Source organism: Callorhinchus milii, unplaced genomic scaffold, assembly GCF_018977255.1.
Source record: "Callorhinchus milii isolate IMCB2004 unplaced genomic scaffold, IMCB_Cmil_1.0 Scaffold32, whole genome shotgun sequence".
Lineage (NCBI taxonomy): Eukaryota > Metazoa > Chordata > Chondrichthyes > Chimaeriformes > Callorhinchidae > Callorhinchus > Callorhinchus milii.
In genome coordinates, this window is record NW_024704773.1 from 2,274,090 (window position 1) to 2,296,462 (window position 22,373).

Genomic DNA, 22,373 nt, shown 5'->3' on the forward strand with positions numbered 1-22,373 from the left:
CCTGGAGGATTGGCAAGCAAGAGACCTGGGTTTGATTTCCGGCAGGGCAAAATCTTGGACAAGTTTCCTTACTCCACATGCCTGATAATAGTCCCTCGAGAATAAATAACAATAATAAATTGGTCACGTCGATCCACGACTGTTTGTGGAACACTGCTGTGCACAATTGGCTGCCGCGTTACACCAACAAATATACGGTCAATTCACTTTACAGAATATTCCGTGAAGTGCTTTGAGACGTCTAGAAGACGTGAAAAGCGCTATATCAAATGCAAGGATTATTATTAGTAGTATTATTATCTAAATTAAAACTGAATGAGACTTTTCCAAAATCCTGCACAATCTTAAATTTCAAGACAATGCTCTCAAGACTAAGACAATGATCTGGTGGTAGGTGTGAGGAAATGCAACCACTTAACTGACTGGATGACCATAATCTAAATTACCACAAAATGCCCAGTTAATGTCCTTTATTTAGTATCCAAAGTGTCAGTGTCTCAACAAACCTTGCCAAACGGTTGCGGGATTAATTCAGTGAGTGAAAACTGTTTGACATGTAACAGCCAGAAAATTCCCACTTCATATATGAGTAATCCTGACAGGTATTTTTTTTAAAAAAAAGGCTTGTTCTTTAAGTTACTTTCTGGTTAAATCTGATTCTATGCATGGATCAAATTGTGTGAATGCTACTACTCAAGCATCACCACCGATGAACTGCAGGTCCAGTCTGTCGGCTGGGAGGGCAATGGATATTGCAAGTGTGATTCGGTTGTAAGGAAGGACAGACAGACTATGTTCTGTGCAGAAATGAAAGGAGCTGGGCTTCAATTCTAAAGTAAAAATGAAATAAAAATAAAGAGCTCCCATTTAATTCCTGCGGCTCTCCAATTCAACACCGCTGTTTGGTTAGGTGTGAGGAAATGCAACCAATTGACTGACTGGATGACCCTATCTAAATTACCACTAAATTTAGTGGTATTCAAGAATATAAGAATGGTTAGAGTGTTACGTAATGTTCAACCATTGATCGTAGATACAACAAAAGACAAAAACAAACTCCAACAGCAAAATCAACCGTTCTACAACCATGTCTGTGACATTGCTACCTGTTTTGTTTTCTAAACTTATTATTTTTAATATACAGTATAAAATTAACTCCACTTTCCAGCTCTTTCCTCATATCCAGTAATGTTTTCACTTTTCAGGCACGCACCCAGTTTTTTGTCCTAATGATCCCACTCTTCTTTAGAAAGATTCCCAGATATAGCGCATTAATGTAGGATAAATATCTCACCACAACAACAATGAGGATTCCAGAGCAGAAAGATTGCAGTTGTTGACAAAGGGCATGGTCAGAGATCGGTTATTGATAATAATAATCCTTGGATTTCATATGGCGCCTTATCACGTCTTTGAGACGTCTCAAAGAGCTTCACAGAATATACTGTAAAGTGAATTGACTGTATATTTTGTGAGTGAAACAAGGCAGCCAATTGCGTACAGCAGTGTCCCACAAACAGTCGTGGATGGAAGTGACCAATTTATTATTATAATTTTTCTTTGAAGGAATTATTACCCCCGGAAAAGTGATCCGCCAATGGACTAAACAGTGATCCACCAAGGTAAGGAAACTTGCCCAACATTTCACCCTGTTGGGAATTGAACCCAGGTCTTTTGCTTACAAGGCAAGTGCTCTAACCACTGAGCTACAGGACTCCTTATCAGCAGACTTTTGAAGGCAGAGAGAGATGATGCTCAAGGTTAAGGCATTGTTAGAGAGAATTCCTGCAATTCCTGTAAAATGATCCTAAAAAAAAGCCAAGTCTAACCTAGCTGCACTTTCTGCTCATCTACACTGGTCTTCACTAATTCGACTGCATTGATCGGAACAACTTATTAATTCACACTGAATTTGAATGAGAGCCAGCACACACCAATGCTCATCTTAAATACATCAATATTTGTCTTTTGGAGGATTGGTTAATGTTTGAATCATAAATGATGGGATTCCTTCAAGAAGCTCACAAGTTAAAGTTTAGCAGTACATTCAGACTGAGTTATTTCCTGTTAATCTGGTAATCGCTCAGTCAATGTTCACCATTGGTGTCAGAATTGTTGGTTTTTACACACACCTATCATGAATGAGGGGGGCTATATAAATGCAAGTTGTTCTTATGTGATACTAACATTGCATTCATTGCTGCAAATGAGAACTTTTTTATCAAAAAAAAAGAGCCACTGCTCAATGTGAGAGAGAGCCATACAGACCAGAAAGGTCCCTGATTTGATGTACAATTTGTATTGAGTTTGCTCATCAGATGGGACAACGGTTGGAGAGCTACAGTGGCTTCAACTCCCCAGGTTACGAAGGGAAAATGAGCCAGGTTCCCAATCCTGATTCCTATCCAGGTACTTCTTGTATAAAGAGCAGATGTTTCGCAGAGTAGGCTTGGGATTAGCTGTGATGCTGCTCAGTCGAAAGTTCATCAGCCCCACGTCTTGTTTGGTCAGCTGGGTGTCTGACACATGCGGAAACCCATCCCCGTGCTTAAAGAGCATCCAAACCGAGATTTCCATGCATCCCACCTACACATGGAAATCCCAGAGATAGACTGTTGGAATGGAATGTGCACTCTCTCCCTGGAGGGATGCACCTGATTACCTAATTCCAGAAAGTATTAGGTGCAGTTTGGCAAGAGCCAAGGCTTGGGGACCCCAGAGTGTGTGTTGGGGTACTGCTGGAATCTAACCAGCTAAAACTGCATAGCTTGCCATTGATATTGTTGTCAGGCAAGCTTTTCCGCTACTTGTCCTGCTAGGACCACACTACCCATTAGTGCTTTGGTGTGCAGGTTAACAGCCCCACTTAGGTCTAGGCTTATAGAGAGAACAGCCACTTGGACCAAAAACTGATTGTACTTGTAGAGAATATCCCAGCATGGATCAATGCCACTGGAAAAGTGGGTTGAAAACTTTTGGAGCAGAGTGTAAAACAGAAGTCTCATTCACAAGACAAAAAATTAAACGTTGCCAGCTCTCAACATTTAGTAACTACCCTGGAAATAAACTGGAAAAAAACTGCAAACAAAATGAAACCAAATCCTGCAAAAAATCCCCAGACACAGGTTAGGATCAGTACGAACGGAGGATTCCTCACAGGACACAGAAAGCTTCCCTTTTTCTAGAAAACAAAATTGCTCAAGGCCACTTGATGACCTGCTTTAAACCAAATAAGACTGTGTTCACAAAGCCCATGAGTTATAAACTGATTACCATGCTCACCAATGTAAAAATGTAGATAAGCAAAAGGTGCAGAAGAGGTTCGACTTTGAAGATCAGTTTACAGGTAACACTGTAGTACTGGAACCCACCTCACAGTAAGTCAACTGCAAATGGTACAAGACCGATTTCGCCTTTTGCAAGAGACATTGGATGGAAGAAAGCGAATTGTTATGGGACTGTCATCTGGTCCAACGCTTCGGACTCATTGGCATTCAGTCCTCACTGTAACAACACTTAATTCATTCCAAGAAAATTAGGTTCTCATAGTAGATGTCCTTAAACAAAAGTTCCTGTAAACAGGCTTCACAGCCAAGGAATGTTGTTCCAGTCTGTAATGTCATTGGAACCTCTTGATTTAATTACAGGAATCTAGCACACTCTGCCCATTACTGTACCTAGTAACCATGTGAAAGTCATTTCTTGATTTTAAAAAAATGCATAAGTAATTATTATTAAAGNAAAAAAGTCTAGAGGGAAAAGCAACTAAAAAGTATTCCCCTTAGATAAGAACAATATAAATCCTTGCAGGGCCTTTCATGTCAGGAGGCCATCTCAAAGTGCTTCACAGGACTTTGCTGCAAAGTGTAGCGACTGTGGGCAAATGCAGCTAAAAAAATATATTCTATGTACAGAATGTCCTCCCTTTCAGTGAGAATGCCAGCGCAACACAGTATAGAGCAAGCACACTGACTGCTGAAACAATCCTGAGATATGCCCTGAGCATAGAAAGACAGATTCAGGACTCCACAAACCATAGCCCTAGGACATTTTTAAAACAAACTCAGATGTATGGCAACAATTTCAGGGCTGCAATCTAATATCAGGCTTCAGAAGGTGGTTACAAACCACTTGAGCTTTGCTCTCTTTATTCACAACCTGACCTTGACCTTTCAATCAGATTACTGCCTTGTAATCACTTCCAGGTCTGCTGGTTTCTATCTGACTATAGATTGCAGCAAAAATCATTGCAGACAAAATCCTGGTAATCCCTCAAGGCATCAAGTAATGTACCCCGAGATCCAAGGTCACCAAGAACTTCAGATGCTCTGTCACAAAAATAAACAGACAGCCAAATTGATAGGAAAACTTCAAAGAAAGTCTCAATGTCTGATGGGGTTGCGTGTCAGCCTGGCTCAGTCGGTAGCACTCTTTCCTCTCAGTCAGAAGGTTGTGGGTCAAGAGAACGTCAGAACTTTGAACTCATATAGTCTAGACGGACACTCCAATGCACTGCTATGCTGTAATGTTGGAGATACCATCCTTTGGATCAGAAGTTAAACCAAAGGTGCAGGTGGACACTAAAGATCCCATGGCACTATTCAAAACGGGAAGGAAGTTTCTCCCGATGTCCTTGCCAACAATCCCGCAAATAAAATTAGGTATTTACTTCATGGCTATGCGATATTGCTTGTGCCAAATTGGCTGTCGCGTTGACCTGCAAAATAAACAGTCACTCTACTTTAACATGTATCCTATCAAGAGCTTTGAGGCCTCCTCCTGATGAGAAAGGCTCTATATCAAATGTAAAGATTATTAAAACTTTGTGTGTAGGGGCAATGCAGATATTGTACAGCAGATACTTACAGTAATGTCATCAAGGGGAGTTTGGAGGAGGTAGAAATGGAGCTGACAGAAAAGTACACTGAGAATCTCTCAATTGGATTACTGTCTTGTACATCGATTCCTTACCGTTTACCTGTCATCCTCTATGTACCACAGGGTTTATTTGCAGAAGCTAGGTATTTACTTCATGGCTATGCGATATTGCTTATATAGTATAGTCTTATATAGTCTTATGATCATCTCCTCCTTTCCTTTCAGGGGCTGAATAGCCGGTCGACAATCACTGACTAGGAACACTACACAGTCCTACGTTCTGGTTGACCCTCAGTTATGCATAGCGCCCCACATCCCGTGCCCCACGTCCCATCCCATCTAGCGCTAAAATCAACTTTTTCCGCCTCCAGAACATAGCCTGAACGTTTCTCAACTTTAATGATAGAGTTTTCCAATCCTCTCCTCGGTGGCCTCTCTAGCTGTACCCTCTATAAGCTTCACTGAAATGCCAGGTGCGGGCTGCTGAGCGCACCTTTGTCAAATCTGGCCTAACGGTCCACCGACAAATCTGGCTGGACCTCCTCAAAATTTACCGCTCCACTCTAGCCTCGGCCAAGTCGTCCTTCTACTCCAGGATAATCCTGGAGGCGAAGAACAACCCCAGGCTACTGTTTTCCACCACATCCCGACTCCTCCGTCCCCCCCGCCACCCCGCGCAGGTCATCTCCTCCAACCTTCACTGCGAGGAGATGCTGGATTTCCTTGAATCCAAGATCAAGGGAATCCGCTCCGCGGTCACTTCCCCTCCAACTTCCACCCACCACCCACCCCTTCCCTCCCACACTCCGACTCCTACCCATCCTCCCCTACACACCTTCGTACCCGTTTCCCCACCCTCTATCACTGAACTCATCCTATCCCTAAAACCAACCACCTGCTCCCTTGACCCCATCGCCACTCCACTCCTTATCTCCCACCTCCATTTTCTTGCCCCACACATCACTGTCATCATAAACCTGTCCCTCTCCTCTGGCTCTGTCCCCATTCCATTAAAAACTGCCATCATCACGCCCACCCTGAAAAAACCCTCCCTTGATGCGTCGCAGCTATCAAGCTACCGGCCCATCTCCAACCTCCCCTTTCTCTCCAAGGTCTTGGAAAGAGTTGTCGCCTCCCAACTGCGCTCTTTCCTCTCCACCCATTCTCTTTTCGAACCCCTTCAGTCAGGTTTCCGTGCTGCTCATAGCACAGAAACTGCCCTGGTCAAGGTCACCAATGATATCCTGACCATCTGTGACCAGGGCTCCCTCTGTCTCCTCGTCCTCCTCGACCTATCGGCAGCATTCGATACGGTCGACCACGCTATCCTACTCCACCGCTTGTCCTCCCACCTCAACCTTCAAGGCACTGTCCTTGAATGGTTTAGCTCTTACCTTTCCCACCGTCTTCACTTCGTCTCAACGAATGGCTTCTCCTCCACCCCCCGTACTGTCTCATGTGGTGTCCCTCAGGGCTCTGTCCTCGGTCCCCTCCTCTTCACCCTCTATATGCTCCCCCTCGGTGACATCATCCGCAAACATGGGGTTAACTTCCACATGTATGCGGATGACACCCAACTCTACCTTTCCTCCTCTACTCTCAACTCCACGACCACCGATGTCCTGACAGCCTGCCTGTCCGACATCGAGTCCTGGACGAGAGACAACTTTCTTCAGCTCAACGTGCGAAAAACCGAGGCCCTCCTGATTGGCTCACGTCAGCGCCTCCGCACCTCAGGCGCTGACACCATCAGCATCCAAGGCTGCACTCTCCACCTCTCAAAGCCAGTCAGGAACCTCGGCGTTTTGTTCGACCCTGAGCTGTCCTTTCTCCCTCACATCCGCACCACAACTGGCACCGCCTTCCATCACCTCCGGAATATCGCCAGACTACGGCACTACCTCACCCCTCACGCTGCTGAAACCCTGGTTCTACGCCTTTGTCACCTCAAGGCTGGACTATGGGAACTCTCTCCTCGCCGGCCTTCCCGCCACCTCCCTCCACAAGCTGCAGGTCATTCAGAACTCTGCAGCTCGTGTACTGTCCCGCACCAGGACCACATCACTCCCACCCTCGCTCACCTCCACTGGCTCCCCATCCCCCAGAGGATTGATTTCAAGATCCTCATCCTCACCTACAAGGCCATTCACGGCCTTGCTCCCTCCTACCTCTCCAACCTACTATCCCCCTACCTACCTGCCCGTACCCTCCGTTCCTCTGGCTCCGGTCTGCTCCACGTCCCCCGCCCCAACCGCCCTACTATCGGTGGTCGGGCCTTCAGCCTCTCAGCCCCCAGGCTCTGGAACTCCATCCCCCAGTGCCTTCGCCGCTTCCTCCCTTTCCTCCTTCAAGGCCGGTCTCAAAACCTTTCTCTTTGACCGTGCCTTCAGCTCCCCTCTCGACTCTCTTCCTCCTCCTCGCTCCCTCCCTTCCCTCCCCTCACCCTGACCATTTCCCCCCTCCTCTCTCCCTCCCTTCCCTCCCCTCACCCTGACCATTTCCGCCCTGCTCGGGTCATGACCCAACTGTGCAGCGCCTTGGGACGTCCTCCTGACGTGAAAGGCGCTCTATAAATGGAATCTTGTTGTTGTTGTTGTTGTTGTTCAGATCTTCCAAAACTCTGCGGTGAGTTTTCTCCCAAGCCCCCGAAGCTCTTCCACACCTTTTTTTTAAAAACAAATTAATAATTTTCAATTCACTCCAATTTTGCTCCTCCCATAATCCCTTCTAGTTCTATTCTCCTTCCTGAACGTTCTTTTCTTCCGAGTCTGGTCTACTGATCGCCTCCCATTCTTTCCATCCAGCTGAGCCTTCAGCCATCAGAAGGTCTCTGGAATTTTCTTCCAAAATCTCTTCGCCTGGTTTCCTCTCTTTAAATCCATTTCAGTGTGTCTTTGGACTTTGAGGTAATAGCCATCTAAGCTGCCACTAGTGCAGGACTGGGGGAGGCTGCATTATCAGAGGCACCATTGTTGGAATAAGACAAGTTACATAAGTGATACAGCATGGAAACAGGACATTCAGCCCAACTAGTCCATGACGGTGTTTATAATCCATACAAACCCCCACTGCTCCTCTTCCCCTCTCTTCTCCCCCATGCATGCATCAACGTTTCTCTTAAGATGTTTAAACCAAGGTGCCGTCTACCTATTTCAGGTGTACATTAAAGATGGAATGACATAACTCAAGAAGTGAGAGCTTCTCCCAGTGTGTCCTGTGCAACAATCATCCGGATAAATTGGTCATTCATTTCAGGGTTGTTTTGTGGGACATTGCTATATGCAAAACAGCTGCTCCATTCACCTACAAATATACAGACACTACTCTCGACAGCAATTCCTTGTGAAGCACTTTGAGGCATTTTGACGTTATATGGGCTATGTCAAATGAAACAGCAGTATCCTTAAATCTCTCGTTTTGCTGCTTACCATTATAACTTTGAGCTGTACATTCTGTGAGAAAGGGAGTATATAAGCACAAGCTGTTGTTGCTGTCACACATTGATATAATTTTTCACATTGTAATCACTTCAAAGCCATGGCTGAAGATTGGAGTTTCCCTACAACACCCTCACTTTCAACTACCTTTCAACCCGGACTGGCCAAGTCAAATGACGGTGTTTTTTTAAAAAAAAAGTCTTACACAAAGCTGGGAAAAGTCCACCTTTAATGTGGAAAATGATGTTTAAAGGCTGATTTAAAAGGAGAGAGTTTTCACAGTAAGAGTCTCAAATTGCTTTAAAAGTCTCAAATTCCATGGAAAATAAAACTCACTCATTGATCGGGTTGACAATTGTATTTGTTTGTACTTTGTATATTTACATTCAAATTCTAAAAATAGTGTTACATCTATTTTGCTGACCTACTTTGAGCAGTCACATCGGCGTCATATTCGAGCAACAAACAGCTTGTGTTGAAATTCCCCAAATATCTAAATATATTCTCTGAGAGTCCAATCATTGAAAACAAGGAGGCTGCTCCTTTGGACTTTTCTTCGTGCTCCTCTAACACATTGTTATAATATAATAATAATCCTTGTAATTGATATAGTGCCTTATCGCGTCTTCGAGACGTCTCAAAGTGCTTCACAGAATATACTATAAAATGAATTGATTCTATATACTTGGTGGGCAAAACGCGGCAGCCAATTGCGCACAGCAGTGTCCCACAAACAGTCGTGGATTGAGTGACATTATTTTATTTGAAGGTATTATTACCCCCAGATAAGCAATTATAAACCGGGTTCCTCCTTACTGCTAGAGTAAGCAGAGGCATATGGAGTAAGGAAACTTCCCTAAGATTTCGCCCCGCTCGGGAATCAAACCCAGGTCCGCTCACCTGCGAGGTAAGTGCTCCAACCAATACGCTACAAGACTCCACTTTGTTACAATACGCAGAACCTGCAGTACCTGAAACACCGGAATTTATATAAATCAAATAGATAACCCTCATACTTGCCCTTACATATAACGTCAAAACGTATCCAGCTCTTCACAGGGCATTGCTGCCAAGTGTGGTCACTGCGTATATTTTGACAAACACAACAGACAATAATTTTTACACACAGTAACGACTCACAAACTGCCACAAAGCAAATTTACCTGGAGAATTGTTGGCCTTCTTTTTACAGAAACTAATGTCTGTAGAAACAGAGCCGCTTATAATAGTGTAATAGTCTGTACTGATAGAACTAAACTGCATGTAATAGCAATCCCAGCATAGATACTGCTGCAACTCTGAACTGCAGTCAGCTTTCAACTCCCAGGGTTTACACAAGCCTGTGCAGTGCTTATCAGAGGTACAAACCATCATAAGTAGTTCTCTTCATCAATTCGAAGATTTCAACAGCTTTCTTCTGGATAGAAAGAGCAGCAGAATCCCGGGAATATATAACAGTCACTTTAAAGCATATTCTGTGAAGCGCTTTGAGACATCTCAACGACTCAACATTCTATTATACTGAGGTATTCAGTGTGTTTTTCTTAAAAATGATACCATGTGCTGAGCCACCTCAACTATGTCCAAGGCAACTACTGCTGTAGCAAATGCTTAATATAAAACAATAAAAGGGGGGCTTGGAACTCGTATAGTGTTGGCTGACACTCCAATGCAGTTATGGGTGTTTGCTGTATTTTGGAAGTGCATTCCTTCGGATGAGACATTAACTTGTTCAGGTGAACATTGAAGATCCCATCGCACATTCCCCCCAAAACAAATTGGTCATTCACTCCATGGCTTGTGGACATTGTTGTGAGCAAATGGACTATGTTCACCCACAAGGCACATGGCCACTCCATTATTCAGTATAAATTGTACTTTGAGACGTCCTCCTGACATGACAGGTGCAATATCAAATGTAAGTATTATTAATACTAAAATATTAATAACAATTCCAGTCACAGTTGCAGGGAGCAAACCAGAGAGTCAGCCTGGCTCAGGCAATAGTCCTCTCTCTCCTCTGGCTCAGAAAGTTGATCATTCCAGGTTTACAGCAGCGTGTGAGTTCATAAACTGGACTTCAAATTCCAATGAATTGATCATTCATTGCTGTTTGTAACCTTTATGTTTTAGCCCAATTGGATGAAATACTAACTCCCTCACACACAGTCACATGAGGTCACATTGGAAAGTACATGCGAGACAGAGACAGCTGACTGAATTCCTTGCGTCAGAACTGATCCAAATTAGAAAATGAAGACCTTATTAAGGAATGTATCACACACTTATTCTTTTTGAAAGGATTAAAACATTTTTTTGAAAGGCCTTTTTTCAGCGCAGTCTCGTGAAAGCAATTTGAAACTGGCCATTTGCATTTTAGTGAGATGCTGAATACATTTCTTGCTGGGTAAAAACCCATTCCTCAAATCCTCCAGCCACGCAGAAGTTCCAGACTATGCAAATCCTTTAGCAACAAAGTTGATTGCCCCGTAGTCTAATGTGTCACTTTCATTAACATTAACATCAGAACTCCAGCTGATCTGTGGGAAGAATGCGAGTGGGACCAAATCCCTGATGGTCTACATTACATATGTCCAAATTACTGTAAGAAAAAAAAATCTAAATTAGACCCAATTCCAGGAACTCAAGGTTTGATATTACCTCCTATTCTCTCTCACTCTTTTCTCTTACTTCCTCTCTTCCCCTCCTCCGTTAGCCATTACACTCACTCTGCCCAGGATCAGAAGTTCAAGCTAATGACCAAGCGTTCCTTGGTCAATCTGCTGTGAAGCCATGTGCATCCCATCTCACCAGCCAACCAGAAAGACAGGAGGCCAGGGCCAGAGACTGTGGCCGGGTCACAGCTACCAAAAGTCAAAGTCCGTTCACTTGTCTGACATTCACCAGTTTTTACTAAATGAACCACTTGTGAAGGTTAAACACTAGCTCACCTGGCCTCTGGTCAGGACGTTTGAGTTTCTTGCCCCCTGGCTGGAAAGAGATTTCATAACATCCTGTGCTGCACAGACCTGTTGGCACTGAGCAGGGTCACTCACAATTAAATCCACCAGCATATCTGCAATATTTTGAAATACTGCAGGCAATTCTGTATTTTGTTTTCAGTATTGCAGGTGGCGTCAGGCAAGAGTGCTACCAACTAAGCCCTAAATTAGTACAGGAATATTTAAGGGATTGAGTTCCAGGTAATGGCTGGAGCTCTTTGAGTGTTTGCTAATGGGAAATCCCACTGTAAAGACGTAACGATAAACAGTAGTTGACGTCTGGGATCAAGACAGGAGATGCAGTGTGTGAAGCTTTTCTGCTGGTATTCTTTAAAGATGTTTCTGGATCAACATATAAAGGGCGAACAGCGACGCTTGTGTTATTGGTACAAACACGGAGGGAGATGTGACTGTGCAGCTGTATGGGGTGTGGCTGCATCACATGAGTCCACTCAGTTTAGCCACAGCACATCTCAAAATATTCAGTATCTTTTCACAACACACACATGCACCCGGTCTTACTTTAGTATAGAATCGTGCAACGTAAGGGACGCTCAGGTTGCTGGGCAGCCTGAGTGAAGCTGTAATACAATCAAGTTGATTTGATACCAAACATCAAGCAGATCCTGAAGTCAAAAAACCCTCCAGAGAGTGTGTTACAGCTCTTACACACTCCTCAGCAGTGCACTTGCCCCTCCTCTCCACAATCGCCTCCGCTTACTAAACGTTTAAGTTCAAATGCTGAAACATAAAACTCAACGATTCTATCGCCCTGAGCCTGGACACCCCAGCTCCTCCCTCCACAAACTGCAGGCTGTCCAGATCTCTGAGCCGTAACCTGTCCCACACCAGACACTGCTGCCTCATTGCCCGCATACTCGCTTAGCTCCACTGGCTTCCCGACACTCAGCAGATCAAATTCCAGATCCCTGCCTTCAAGTTCCAATCCCTCCACAGCCTCCCTCCACCCCACCTCAGTGACCTCCTGCAAACCTCCTGACCTAGCCGCTCCCTTCCCTCAGTCAACATTTGCTTGCTTCATGTCTGCTTCCCTATTTGCCCCACCATCGGTGGACAAGCTTTCTGCTATTCTGCTCACACTCTCTGGATAGCTATCCCAGAGTCCCTATGCTTCACCTTATGCCTCCGCCACCTCCCTTCCCATTTTTCAATTCCATTTTAAGACCTATTTCTTTGACTACCCTTTCAGTCACCTATTCCACCCCCGCCTCACCCCCCAGTTAGGGTTCCAACTCAGCTGTTTGAAGCAAGAACGACAACAAGATTACATTTGTATAGCACCTTTCACGTCGGGAGGAGTCCCACGGTGCTGGACAGTATTCAGCATTTCATACCCGAGATGGGGTCAGGGGGGGAGAAGGGAGGGAATGGGGGGTGACCGATGGCATGGTCGAAGAGGAGGGTCTTAAGGCGGGACTTGAAGGAGGCTAAGGAGCGGGCGAGGCAGAGTGATTGGGGGATGGAGTTCCAGAGGTTGCGGGCAGAGTGGCTGAAGGCTCTCCCGCCAATGGTGGGGTAGGTGGGTCGGGGGACGTGGAGCAGGCCGGAGCCGGCTGAGCGGAGGGAGCGGGCGGGTTGGTAGGGGATTAGGAGGTCTCAGAGGTATGGTGGGGAGAGACCATGGAGAGCTTTGGAGGTGAGGACCAAGATTTTGAACTGGATCCTCTGAAGGATAGGGAGCCAATGGAGTCGGGTGAGAATGGGGGAGATGGGGTCACGGAGTTTGGTGCGGGAGAGGACACGGGCTGCAGAGTTCTGGATTATCTGCAGCCTGTGGAGGGAGGAGTTGGGAAGGCCGACAAGCAGGGCATTTGCATAGTTGAGCCTGGAGGTGATGAAGGCGTGAACAAGAGTTTCAGGGGCCTGAGGGGTGAGGTAGTGGGGGCGTCGGGCATTGTTACGGAGGTGAGGGAAGGCAGAGCGGGTCATGGCTTGCATGTGGGGAAGAAAAGACAGTTGAGGGTCGAACAAGACACCTGGGTTCCTGACTGGTTTGGTGAGTTGAAGTGTGCAACCATGGAGGTTGATGCTGCCAGAGCCTGAGGTGCTGAGGCGCTGGTGAGAGTCAATCAGGAGGGCCTCAGTCTTGTTCACATTCAACCGAAGGATGTTTGCCCTCATCCAGGACTTGATGTCCGACAGACAGTCTGTCAGGACAGCAGTGGTCCTGGAGTTAAGGGTGGAGGCAGAAAGATAGAGTTGGGTGTTATCCGCATACATATGGAAGTTGACCCCATGTCTGCGGATGATGTCACCAAGGGGGAGCATGTAGATATTAAAGAGGAGAGGGCCAAGGACAGACCTCTGCACTTTGAGATGTTCTGTCCACGTCAAAGCCGCTATATAAATGTAATTTGTTGCCCATTTCATCCTCTTACAAGAAATTCCAGTAATACTACCATCAGGTTCCATCCTGCAGTTTTCTGCCACATGACTGGGAAAGGCTTCAAGAAGTTATGGCCCACTGCCAGAAATGCAATTCTATTAGATGGCATAAGCAGAGCTTTTCGGGAAATTATTTTTCAGCTGTGAGGCAAGGCTGAACAGGCGAAGATTCGCAGCAGGGGGAAATCCCTCAGAGAAGGTGCTAAACTAAGTCCCATCTGCCCGTTCAGGTAGATGCTAAAGATTCCACGGCACTATTCGTAACAAAAATACAGTTGTGTCTCTCGGTGTCCTGGTAAACCATTACTCCAGGTAAAATTGGTCATGGCTATTTATGGGACATTGTCGTGCACAAATTGGCTTCCACATTTGTCTACAAAATATTCAGTCACTACACAGAAATATGCTGTGAAGGGCTTGGAGACATCCTCTTGATGCGAACCACACAATATCAAATGGACGGATTTATGTACTCACAGGAAGAGCTAAATGATTTCACAGAAATTTTTTACACCGGTGCGACAGATTTACTTACCTCATCATTGTTTATAAGAGGATTTCCTCTTCAGTTGCTCATACCATGCTGGCAATATGAAATGGCTTATAGCTGTGATCAAGAATCTCAACTGGCATTTCCACTTGTGTTTGCGGTAACAGGTACAAGGCAAGATTTGTTTGCACTTTAGAAAGAAGATACACTATAATCATGGGCGTTTCATCAATAGTAGCAAAACTCTAAGTCAGCGAGTGAGAAACCAGGCTGTGTGGTACATTGCTCAGGCAAACCTCTCATTCCTGTTTTACCTTAGTAAGTGGAGTATGCTTGGATGAACGAGGAAACTGCGGATCTAAGGTTCCCAAAGCTTTCCACTCTGTCGTAGACTTACAGAATGAATTGCTATCAACATCTCCATTATTGTAGCATGCGACTGCCAGGGTGGAAGAAGGCAAATCAGATGGATGTTGATCTTTTTTCGTTAAGTAATTCCTATGTTTCTCTCAACTCTATTTCTACCATTTTACTTTGAACCTTGATAACACTTGGTGGGGGAGGAGGAGTCTATGTATTACTTGCTATGTATTACTCTCACATAGTAAGAGAGACGGAGAGGTGGGGGGAGGGAGGGAGAAGAGAAGAGAAAGAGAGAATTGTCCAGTAGTCTACACTTCAGTTCCTGAATGCAAGATATTATGGTGTATTTGCCATCATTGGTGGTATGAGCAACTGAAGAGGAAATCCCCTTATAAACAATGATGAGGTAAGTAAATCTGTCGCACCGGTGTAAAAAATTTCTGTGAAATCATTTAGCTCTTCCTGTGACAGAAAAACCTCGATTGGCAGACAATATTGGGAGAACAATTTGCTTCCCCTCTCTCCTCCCTCCCTTCCCCCAATTTAATTCGCATTTCGCCCACAAAATAGTCAATCCGCTTTACAATATGACAACAACAAACAAATGACACATGTATAGAGCCTTTCACGTCAGGAGGACGTTCCCACGCGCTAAATATATATTCTGTGAAGAGCTTTGCGACGTCCCAACGACGTGATAAGGCGCTATATCAAATGCAAGGATTATTATCATTTTTACACTTACCGGCTGAGGCTGCTCTGCGATACAGCAATTGAAACACAACCAGAATTCACTCATGATTTACAGTCCCCTGTGCAGTCGCCGTCACCAGACCTTTACCCCAGCGTGGGGAAACTCCACTCCTCCTTCAGCCGGACAGATAAGTGAGCGATACTGAGAAAGTGGAGTTCCTCTTGGTGTATCTCCCGGTGGCTGTTCACTGGACTGTCTGGTAGCGAGAGAAGGAGTTGGGGAGTGAGTCTCCGGTGGAAATCTTCGCTCTTCTCCCTCCACACCTCCTGACCCAAGAGGCGACAACCTGCAGGAATTAAACAAAACAGACAACGAGTTAAAAGAAAGAAAAAGAGGAAGAGGAGAGCAGCCACAGCACTGCATGTACGAACCATCTCTGTATAATCAGCCTGTTAGTCTTTCTCTAGAGACATACACACACACATTCACACATAGATATTGCAGGGCAGACTGAAACCTTTCCTGTGCATTCAATAGGGTCTAAAACTGTTTTTGAAACATATAAACAGCACTCACCTAACCCTCGCCTTTGCTTCCTGATTCTGCTGTCAGAGCATCGAATCAGCTAAAGGAAACCAACGAGTGAAAGCAGCTTAAAGGAAATGCCTTAACGTGCTCCTGAATCCTTTCACCATGCTGCTTCAGAAGCTGCCCCCTTTGTTGTTTTTCTTACACACACACACACTTGGGCCGTACTCGAGAGCATTCCAGGTAGGAAGCTTTACATGTGAAGACTAGCACCGCTTGACTACAGGACACGGAAGCTCTGGGGCTGTGTGGAACTGGCAGCAAAGACTGTAAAAAGGGAGGAGACCAATGACTGCACTGCAGTTTGCATACAGAGAGAGACGCACACACACACACAGCCAGGCAGGTAGGCGGGGAATAGGAGACATTGTGCAAATCACTCCAGTGCATGTCATAAAAGATTAATCCAACAGCAATGAAGTGAGCATAAGACCAGAGGCTGCTGGAAGAAAAAATTCCATTCAGATTCTGCAACTGCAAATTTTACTGCTCTAAATTCCCCTTTTAATGAGCGGAGCAGTGGTTATGATTGAAGCCGTAAATCATCTGAAAACCGCTTGCCTGGTTGGGAGTAGGAAGTAAACAAGCTTGTTTTAATGTGTCCCCTACCTGAAGTAATCATTTTACATTCCAGCAACAGCACAAATGTGCTCTAAATTCACAAAGAAAATGAAAAGGTAATCACTGCATTGCAACGTTTCCGCATTCTGCTGAGATAAGGATCTGACGAAGAGCTGATTCTTGATATCATAATAATCCTTGCTTATTTGCATCACGCATTTCTCCTCAGGAGGACATCTCAAAGCACTCCACGGGATTTACCTTAACGGGTAATGACTGTATATTTTGTAGGCAAAACATTGCAGTTGATTTGCACACAGCAGTGTCCTACTGCCATGAAATGAGTGACCAAATTTTATCTTTGGGACTGTTGGCAGGATGCCAGAAGAAGCTCCTTTCTCTTATCAAATTGTACCACGGGATCTGTAAAATCCACCTGAACAGGCAGACAGACAGGACCTAGGTTTAAAGACTCAACCAAGGGATAGAAACTTCAAACTATGCAGCACTCACTCACCCAGCACTGTATTGAAGTGTCCCGATGTTGGCCTTGAACCCACAAACTTCTGATTCGGAGGTAAAATGTCCTACCAACTGAGCTAGGATGAGGTCTATCAAAAGGAAGGACTGGATGTGTGGTTTGAATAGGGAAGCACTCTGTCATAAATCCAGGAATACCGAAAGTTCCATTAGGGCTTACAGGGTTAACAGGAGCTGAGCGGAAGTTAGCAGGAACGTGCTCCTAGAGTCTCCTATTCTAAGTCCTGCCGATGAGCCTGACTGGCTGCGGTGCCAAAAGCAGCGCCCTGGAGACCTGCAGCCCCTCCTAGCTGAGGAACCAAACTACAGAGAACGCCACAGAGGGTGGACTCTATCCCAACGCTCTTTTACCAAGCATATCGACTTGGACCCAGTTCAGCTCCAAGGAAACCTCAATTCCCTTCACTAGTTGGTAATTTGATTAAAGGAAAATGATGATATCTGAAAATGTTGTTACATCCCCAGGGTTGTGAAAGGTGTCCACACCCAATTACAGGCCACCTCCAACAGGACTGATCAGAAGAACTATGTCAACAACAAAACTGTGTCAACAATAACAAATCACATTTGTACAGCGCCTTTCACATCAGGAGGACATCCCAAAGCCCTGGACAGTCAGGGGATTGGACCCGAGCAGGGGGTTGGGAGCAGGAGGGGTGGAGGGCAAAGCTTGGAGGGTGACCGAAGGTGCGGTCGAAGAGGAGGGTCTTGAGGCGCGCCTTGAAGAATGCAAGGGAAGGAGCAAGGCAAAGGGACTGTGGGATGGAGTTCCAGAGGGCAGGGGTATCCAGAAAAGGTTCTAAATATTTACTCCCCCCCCCCCCCTACTCTCCGTACACAAGAAAGTACAGAATGAGTCATTCTGTAATTCACACAGTGTATTCTTGATAAAAAAAAACTGAACACTTGGTAAGAGATTGCTGATCCTCTTTACAAGAGCATGGATCATGATACCACCTCGCTGATAGTACAGTGGCTGACGTCTGCATTGCACTACAGTCTTACATCTTTAAAGGTTGAAATGATTCATTATTAAAACATGGGTGCGGGGTGGGGGAAGGAAAGAGAAGGGAAAAAAAATTCCCTCTCTCTCTTCTTCCCATATTAAAAAAATCAATACAGCAGTTCAGAGCTTTCATTGGCAGGAATGCATGTGAATGAGGTCTGAATCTGCCATGAGTAACCGGATATTAGTCTGCAGTTACTCTGTGGGTAAACGATTTAGAGATTTCTGTATTTCACTCAGTCCAGTGCACATCCACATTTAAATGCTGTTTCAAGTTGAACAATACAGTTGATAATAATAATAATCCTGGCATTTAATATGGTGCCTTATGTCTTCAAGACGTCTTCAAAGAATATACTGTAAAGTGAGTTGACTGTATATTTTGACTGTATATTCAGTTGTCTGAAGTGATTAAAATGAATAGGAACTAGATAAATATCCAAAAAAGGGCTAGGCTTACAGGCATAGAGGCAAAAGGGTAGGTAAATGGGACTAAAAGGATTGCACTTAAAAAGCTAGCATAGACATTTTGGGCCAAATGCCTATCCCCTGTGCTATAAATTTCTATTGTTATTTTCCACTCCGATGCTGCATCAACATCTAATTGTTTATTAAATATATATTTGAAATGTATTTAAAGAGAAATCCCATTGTTAGGTCGTAACAATTGATCACTATTTCATTAATTGGCATGTGATAGGACCTCTGTGTGATAGCTCCACAGTTGATAAAATGCTGCCATCAATTAGATCTTTTGGTCAACCATTAGACCTTTATAGCACTGACCATACAGCACCCCTCCCAGCAAAGCAGTACATACTATATGAGTTACAAGTCCCGATATAACAGTTTGAACGCATGAGCTTCTGACTCAGAGGTGTGAGTGCTACCAGCTGAGCCAGGCCAGTACATGTCCGACAAACAAAATAATTTATAAAGCAGAAGTGGGGGGTTAGGGGGAAAGAGGATGGATACAACTCTATTGAGGTTTACTCAGTGAAGCAGAACGAAGCAACTCATTTCACACTATTATGGTGGACGTGTGGAGTGGGGGGAATCGTATTCATTTTAATATGGTGCATGTATTGCAATGTACAAGTATGTACACTATGGGAAGACAGGGAAGCTGTGTGTGCTGCGATCAGAGACCTCGACATTCTTCTGTAAAGCAAGGTCTGTGTGATGACTCCTGAGTGTCGAGCATTCGATGTCGGAATCTGGTGATTTTACCACAGAACTGACTGTTTAAATATTTTAGTGTTTAAATCCCTCCATTCATTGGCACCCCGGTATCTCTCTAACCTCCTCTCTCCCCACAGCAGTATCCGCTGCCACTGCTCTTCTGGGTCCGGCCTCCTCCGTGTCCCCCGAATCCTTCGCTCCATCATCGGAGGCTGTGCCTTCAGCCACTAAGCCCCGAAACTTTGGAACTCCCTCCCTCAACCGCTTTGCCTCGACCCCTCCTTCCCCATTTCAGGTTGCGCCTGAAGTCCTTCCTTTTCGACCGCGCGTGCGGTCACCTTCCCCCTCCCACTGGCTTGGTCTCGGGCTCAGCCACTGTTAAGCGCTCTGAGACGCCGCCCGACATGGAGGGCGCTATATAAATGCAAGTTGGTGTTGTTGTTTATCCCTTAGAGTGGATCTTCATGTCCATTTTTGGCTAATTCCTGTGAGCGAATTGATGTCTACATTTGCACTCAAATACAGATTGAACTTCACAGTATATCCTGTGAAGTGCTTCGAGACATCCTCACAGTGTGAAAGATGCTATAGTAAATGCAAGGATTATTATCATTTTTATCTGAAATTAAATTACCAATCAACCACGCAAGTTCAGCAGTTTCTGATGCACCGTTGCCACCATTTCAATATTTGACTTTGAAAAGAGGCCGCCATCTCTTTCTGTGCTTCAAGTGAACTCATCTCTGCCAATCACAGGCAGATAGGGATCAATATACAGTACTGTAGTTGAGACAGTGATGGATTACGAAAAGTCTTGGATGTGTTTCGATTGCAGGATACAGCATAACACTACATGTCGACTAGCCGTCTTCTGGTGTATCTGCATCAAGCCCAGATGTAGAGTACGATACCGGCAAAAGCAGTTTTCACTTGTGCCCAAGCTCATGAGATTATTAGCGTCACGCACAGTGAGGAAATAACACATGGTAAAACGATTTGTTAATTTTTTTTAAACAGATACAATGTAGGGTTATAGAGAGGGAGGGAGAGAGAGGGAGAGTGAAAGTAAGTGTGAGAGAGGAGTTTTTGGTTAGCATGGTAGTCAGTTTGTATTTTGGAGTCACAGACATGACCCATTATCCACACTGCTTCCATATTCACAATAGGGCAGATCACAATTAGTGCTTTAGAACAGGCTCTATGCACGGTATTCAGAACCAATAAAAGAACTTACTTAGAAGTATCCGGTGCTGATAGACCATCCGACTTACTCTTTGGGGGTGGGAACCAAAGCAGTGTGTACCACATCCAAACTGTGCAGTTGTTCCAGGTTGCACTGTCAGGTTCTTAACATTTGCTGTGTATGAGGCACCTTTTCATCACCAGATGGGTGCTAGTGACGAGATATGCCCAAACTGCCACGAGCCAGGGGACTGGAGGCAGAGTGAGTGAGTGAGCGAGCGAGCAAGGGCATACCTTGCCATCTTTGGTGTGTTTGGCTTTGGGAGGGATGGTCACCGCCTTCTGAATAGAACAGCATCACCTCCTTGCTAACATAGTGTGGGCTGTAAGTCTCACAAGTTACACAGTTCAACATCATCTGGTGGTTTCCTCTTCAGTAACCCACACAATGCATCTTCTATCTAACTCAACTCTGTTACTTTCACCCAGACACATACACTGGTGGAAAAATCTGCAATGCTCAGCACAACTTTCACCCACAAAATATACAGTCAATTCACTTTACAGTATATTCAGTGAAACACTTTGAAATGTCTTAATGACGGGACAAGGCACTATATCAAATGCAAGAATTATTATTATTAACATTGACTTCCACTATTACAAAATCAGTTTGCTTTTTTTCCCCCTAAACTGTACAATAATGTACTCCATGATGGAATAGTGTCTAGACACAAGGACCCAGATCCTACACAGACACCTTTTTCTTTCCCCTCAAGCAAATACCAAACTATAATTAAGATAATGGCATTGATCAAGCCCACACACAAGGAAGAGCTGCCTTTGTAAAGATCCCTTGTTTTTGTTTTTTAACTAACCCAACCTCAAAAATGTTCCAGTGATTAACTTTGAAAATCTGATATCCTCAAGTTCCGGCAGCGTTCAAATGAAGGACACAGCAAGTTGTGTCAAAGGGAGAACGGTCGAGTGGACTTCACTGTTTGACACTGTAATTCGCCAGAGGCTGCAGATTAGTACCTTGGGGGCAGTCAAGTTGGAAAGGCCAACCTGGAGCTTTGCACATTTCTGCCCCCATCTATGGATTCCCCCACAAAATATATAGTGAATCCACTTTAGAACAAACAAAAGGCAAAATACTGCAGATGTTGCAAATCTGAAATAAAAACAGAAGTCGTTGGGAAACCGCAACAGGTCAGACAGCATCTATGAAGAGAGGAAAATTAGTTAACATTTCAGGTTTCAACCTGACATCGACTTGAAACATTAACTCATTGTCCTCTCTCCATAGATGCTGCCAGATTTGTTGTGTGTTCCCAGCGACTTCTGTTTCCACTTTACAATATATTCTGTGAAGCACATTGTGACGTCTCGACGACATGATAAGGCGCTATATTAAATGCAGAATTATTACCATTAATATTATTCTGGATTGGAACATTCAACTGAGTGGAAGGGCGAGAGGGGAGATAGACTGATTTTCAACTGGGGCTTCATCCGATGGTATAATGTCCAACCTCCAAGAGGGGATGATAAATTTGGGACCTGCTATCTCCAGACGTGCAGAGAATGTTTAGGTTGGTCTACTCCAATCCTCTTTCTCTCTTCCCATCCTCCACCCCTTCAACTATAACATAATAATAATACTTACAATTTTATTTGGGGGATTGTTAGCCACAAATCCTGGAGAAACAGGGAGATGGGACCTCAGTTTAACCTATGATCCAAAGATCAGTACTTCTGATGATGCAGCAAAACCCATTCCTGCATTGGAGTGTCAGCTTAAAGAGTTCCAAGTCCCATCATGGAGCTTGAACCCACAACCTTTTGACTCAGAGGCAAGAGTGCTACCAACTGAGCCAGACATTTCCAAGAATGTCATCTTAAAGGAGTCACCGAGGTTGGTGCTATCCTGTAAATGTATCATTGAGACGTTCAGTCTCTATTGAAGGAAATTGTTAAACGCGATCCATTTAATTCATCACCAGATTATGGAAACAGCATTCACTCTAAGTACACAATAATA

General features: G+C 44.7%; 1 protein-coding gene and 1 non-coding gene across 4 annotated transcripts in view; both read right to left on the bottom strand.

The window, feature by feature from the left end:
• The window catches only part of cdc42se2 (CDC42 small effector 2), a 111,781-nt gene that overhangs the window by 22,966 nt on the left and 66,442 nt on the right, over positions 1 to 22,373 (bottom strand). The window contains exons 1-2 of one of the 3 annotated variants that reach the window (XM_042345177.1): positions 15,847 to 16,084; positions 15,322 to 15,616 (exon numbers count right to left, since the gene is read on the bottom strand). In XM_042345177.1, coding sequence (XP_042201111.1) covers positions 15,322 to 15,375 — 54 coding nt within the window. In that variant the 5' untranslated portion in view covers positions 15,376 to 15,616; positions 15,847 to 16,084. Of the gene's footprint in view, positions 1 to 15,321; positions 15,617 to 15,846; positions 16,085 to 20,381; positions 20,561 to 22,373 lie in introns of those variants that run through there. The other 2 variants (XM_042345178.1, XM_007892522.2) reach the window with 2 other exon arrangements.
• trnat-ugu lies at positions 1,645 to 1,716 on the bottom strand. The gene has a single exon. It is a non-coding gene; the product is annotated as a tRNA-Thr (tRNA).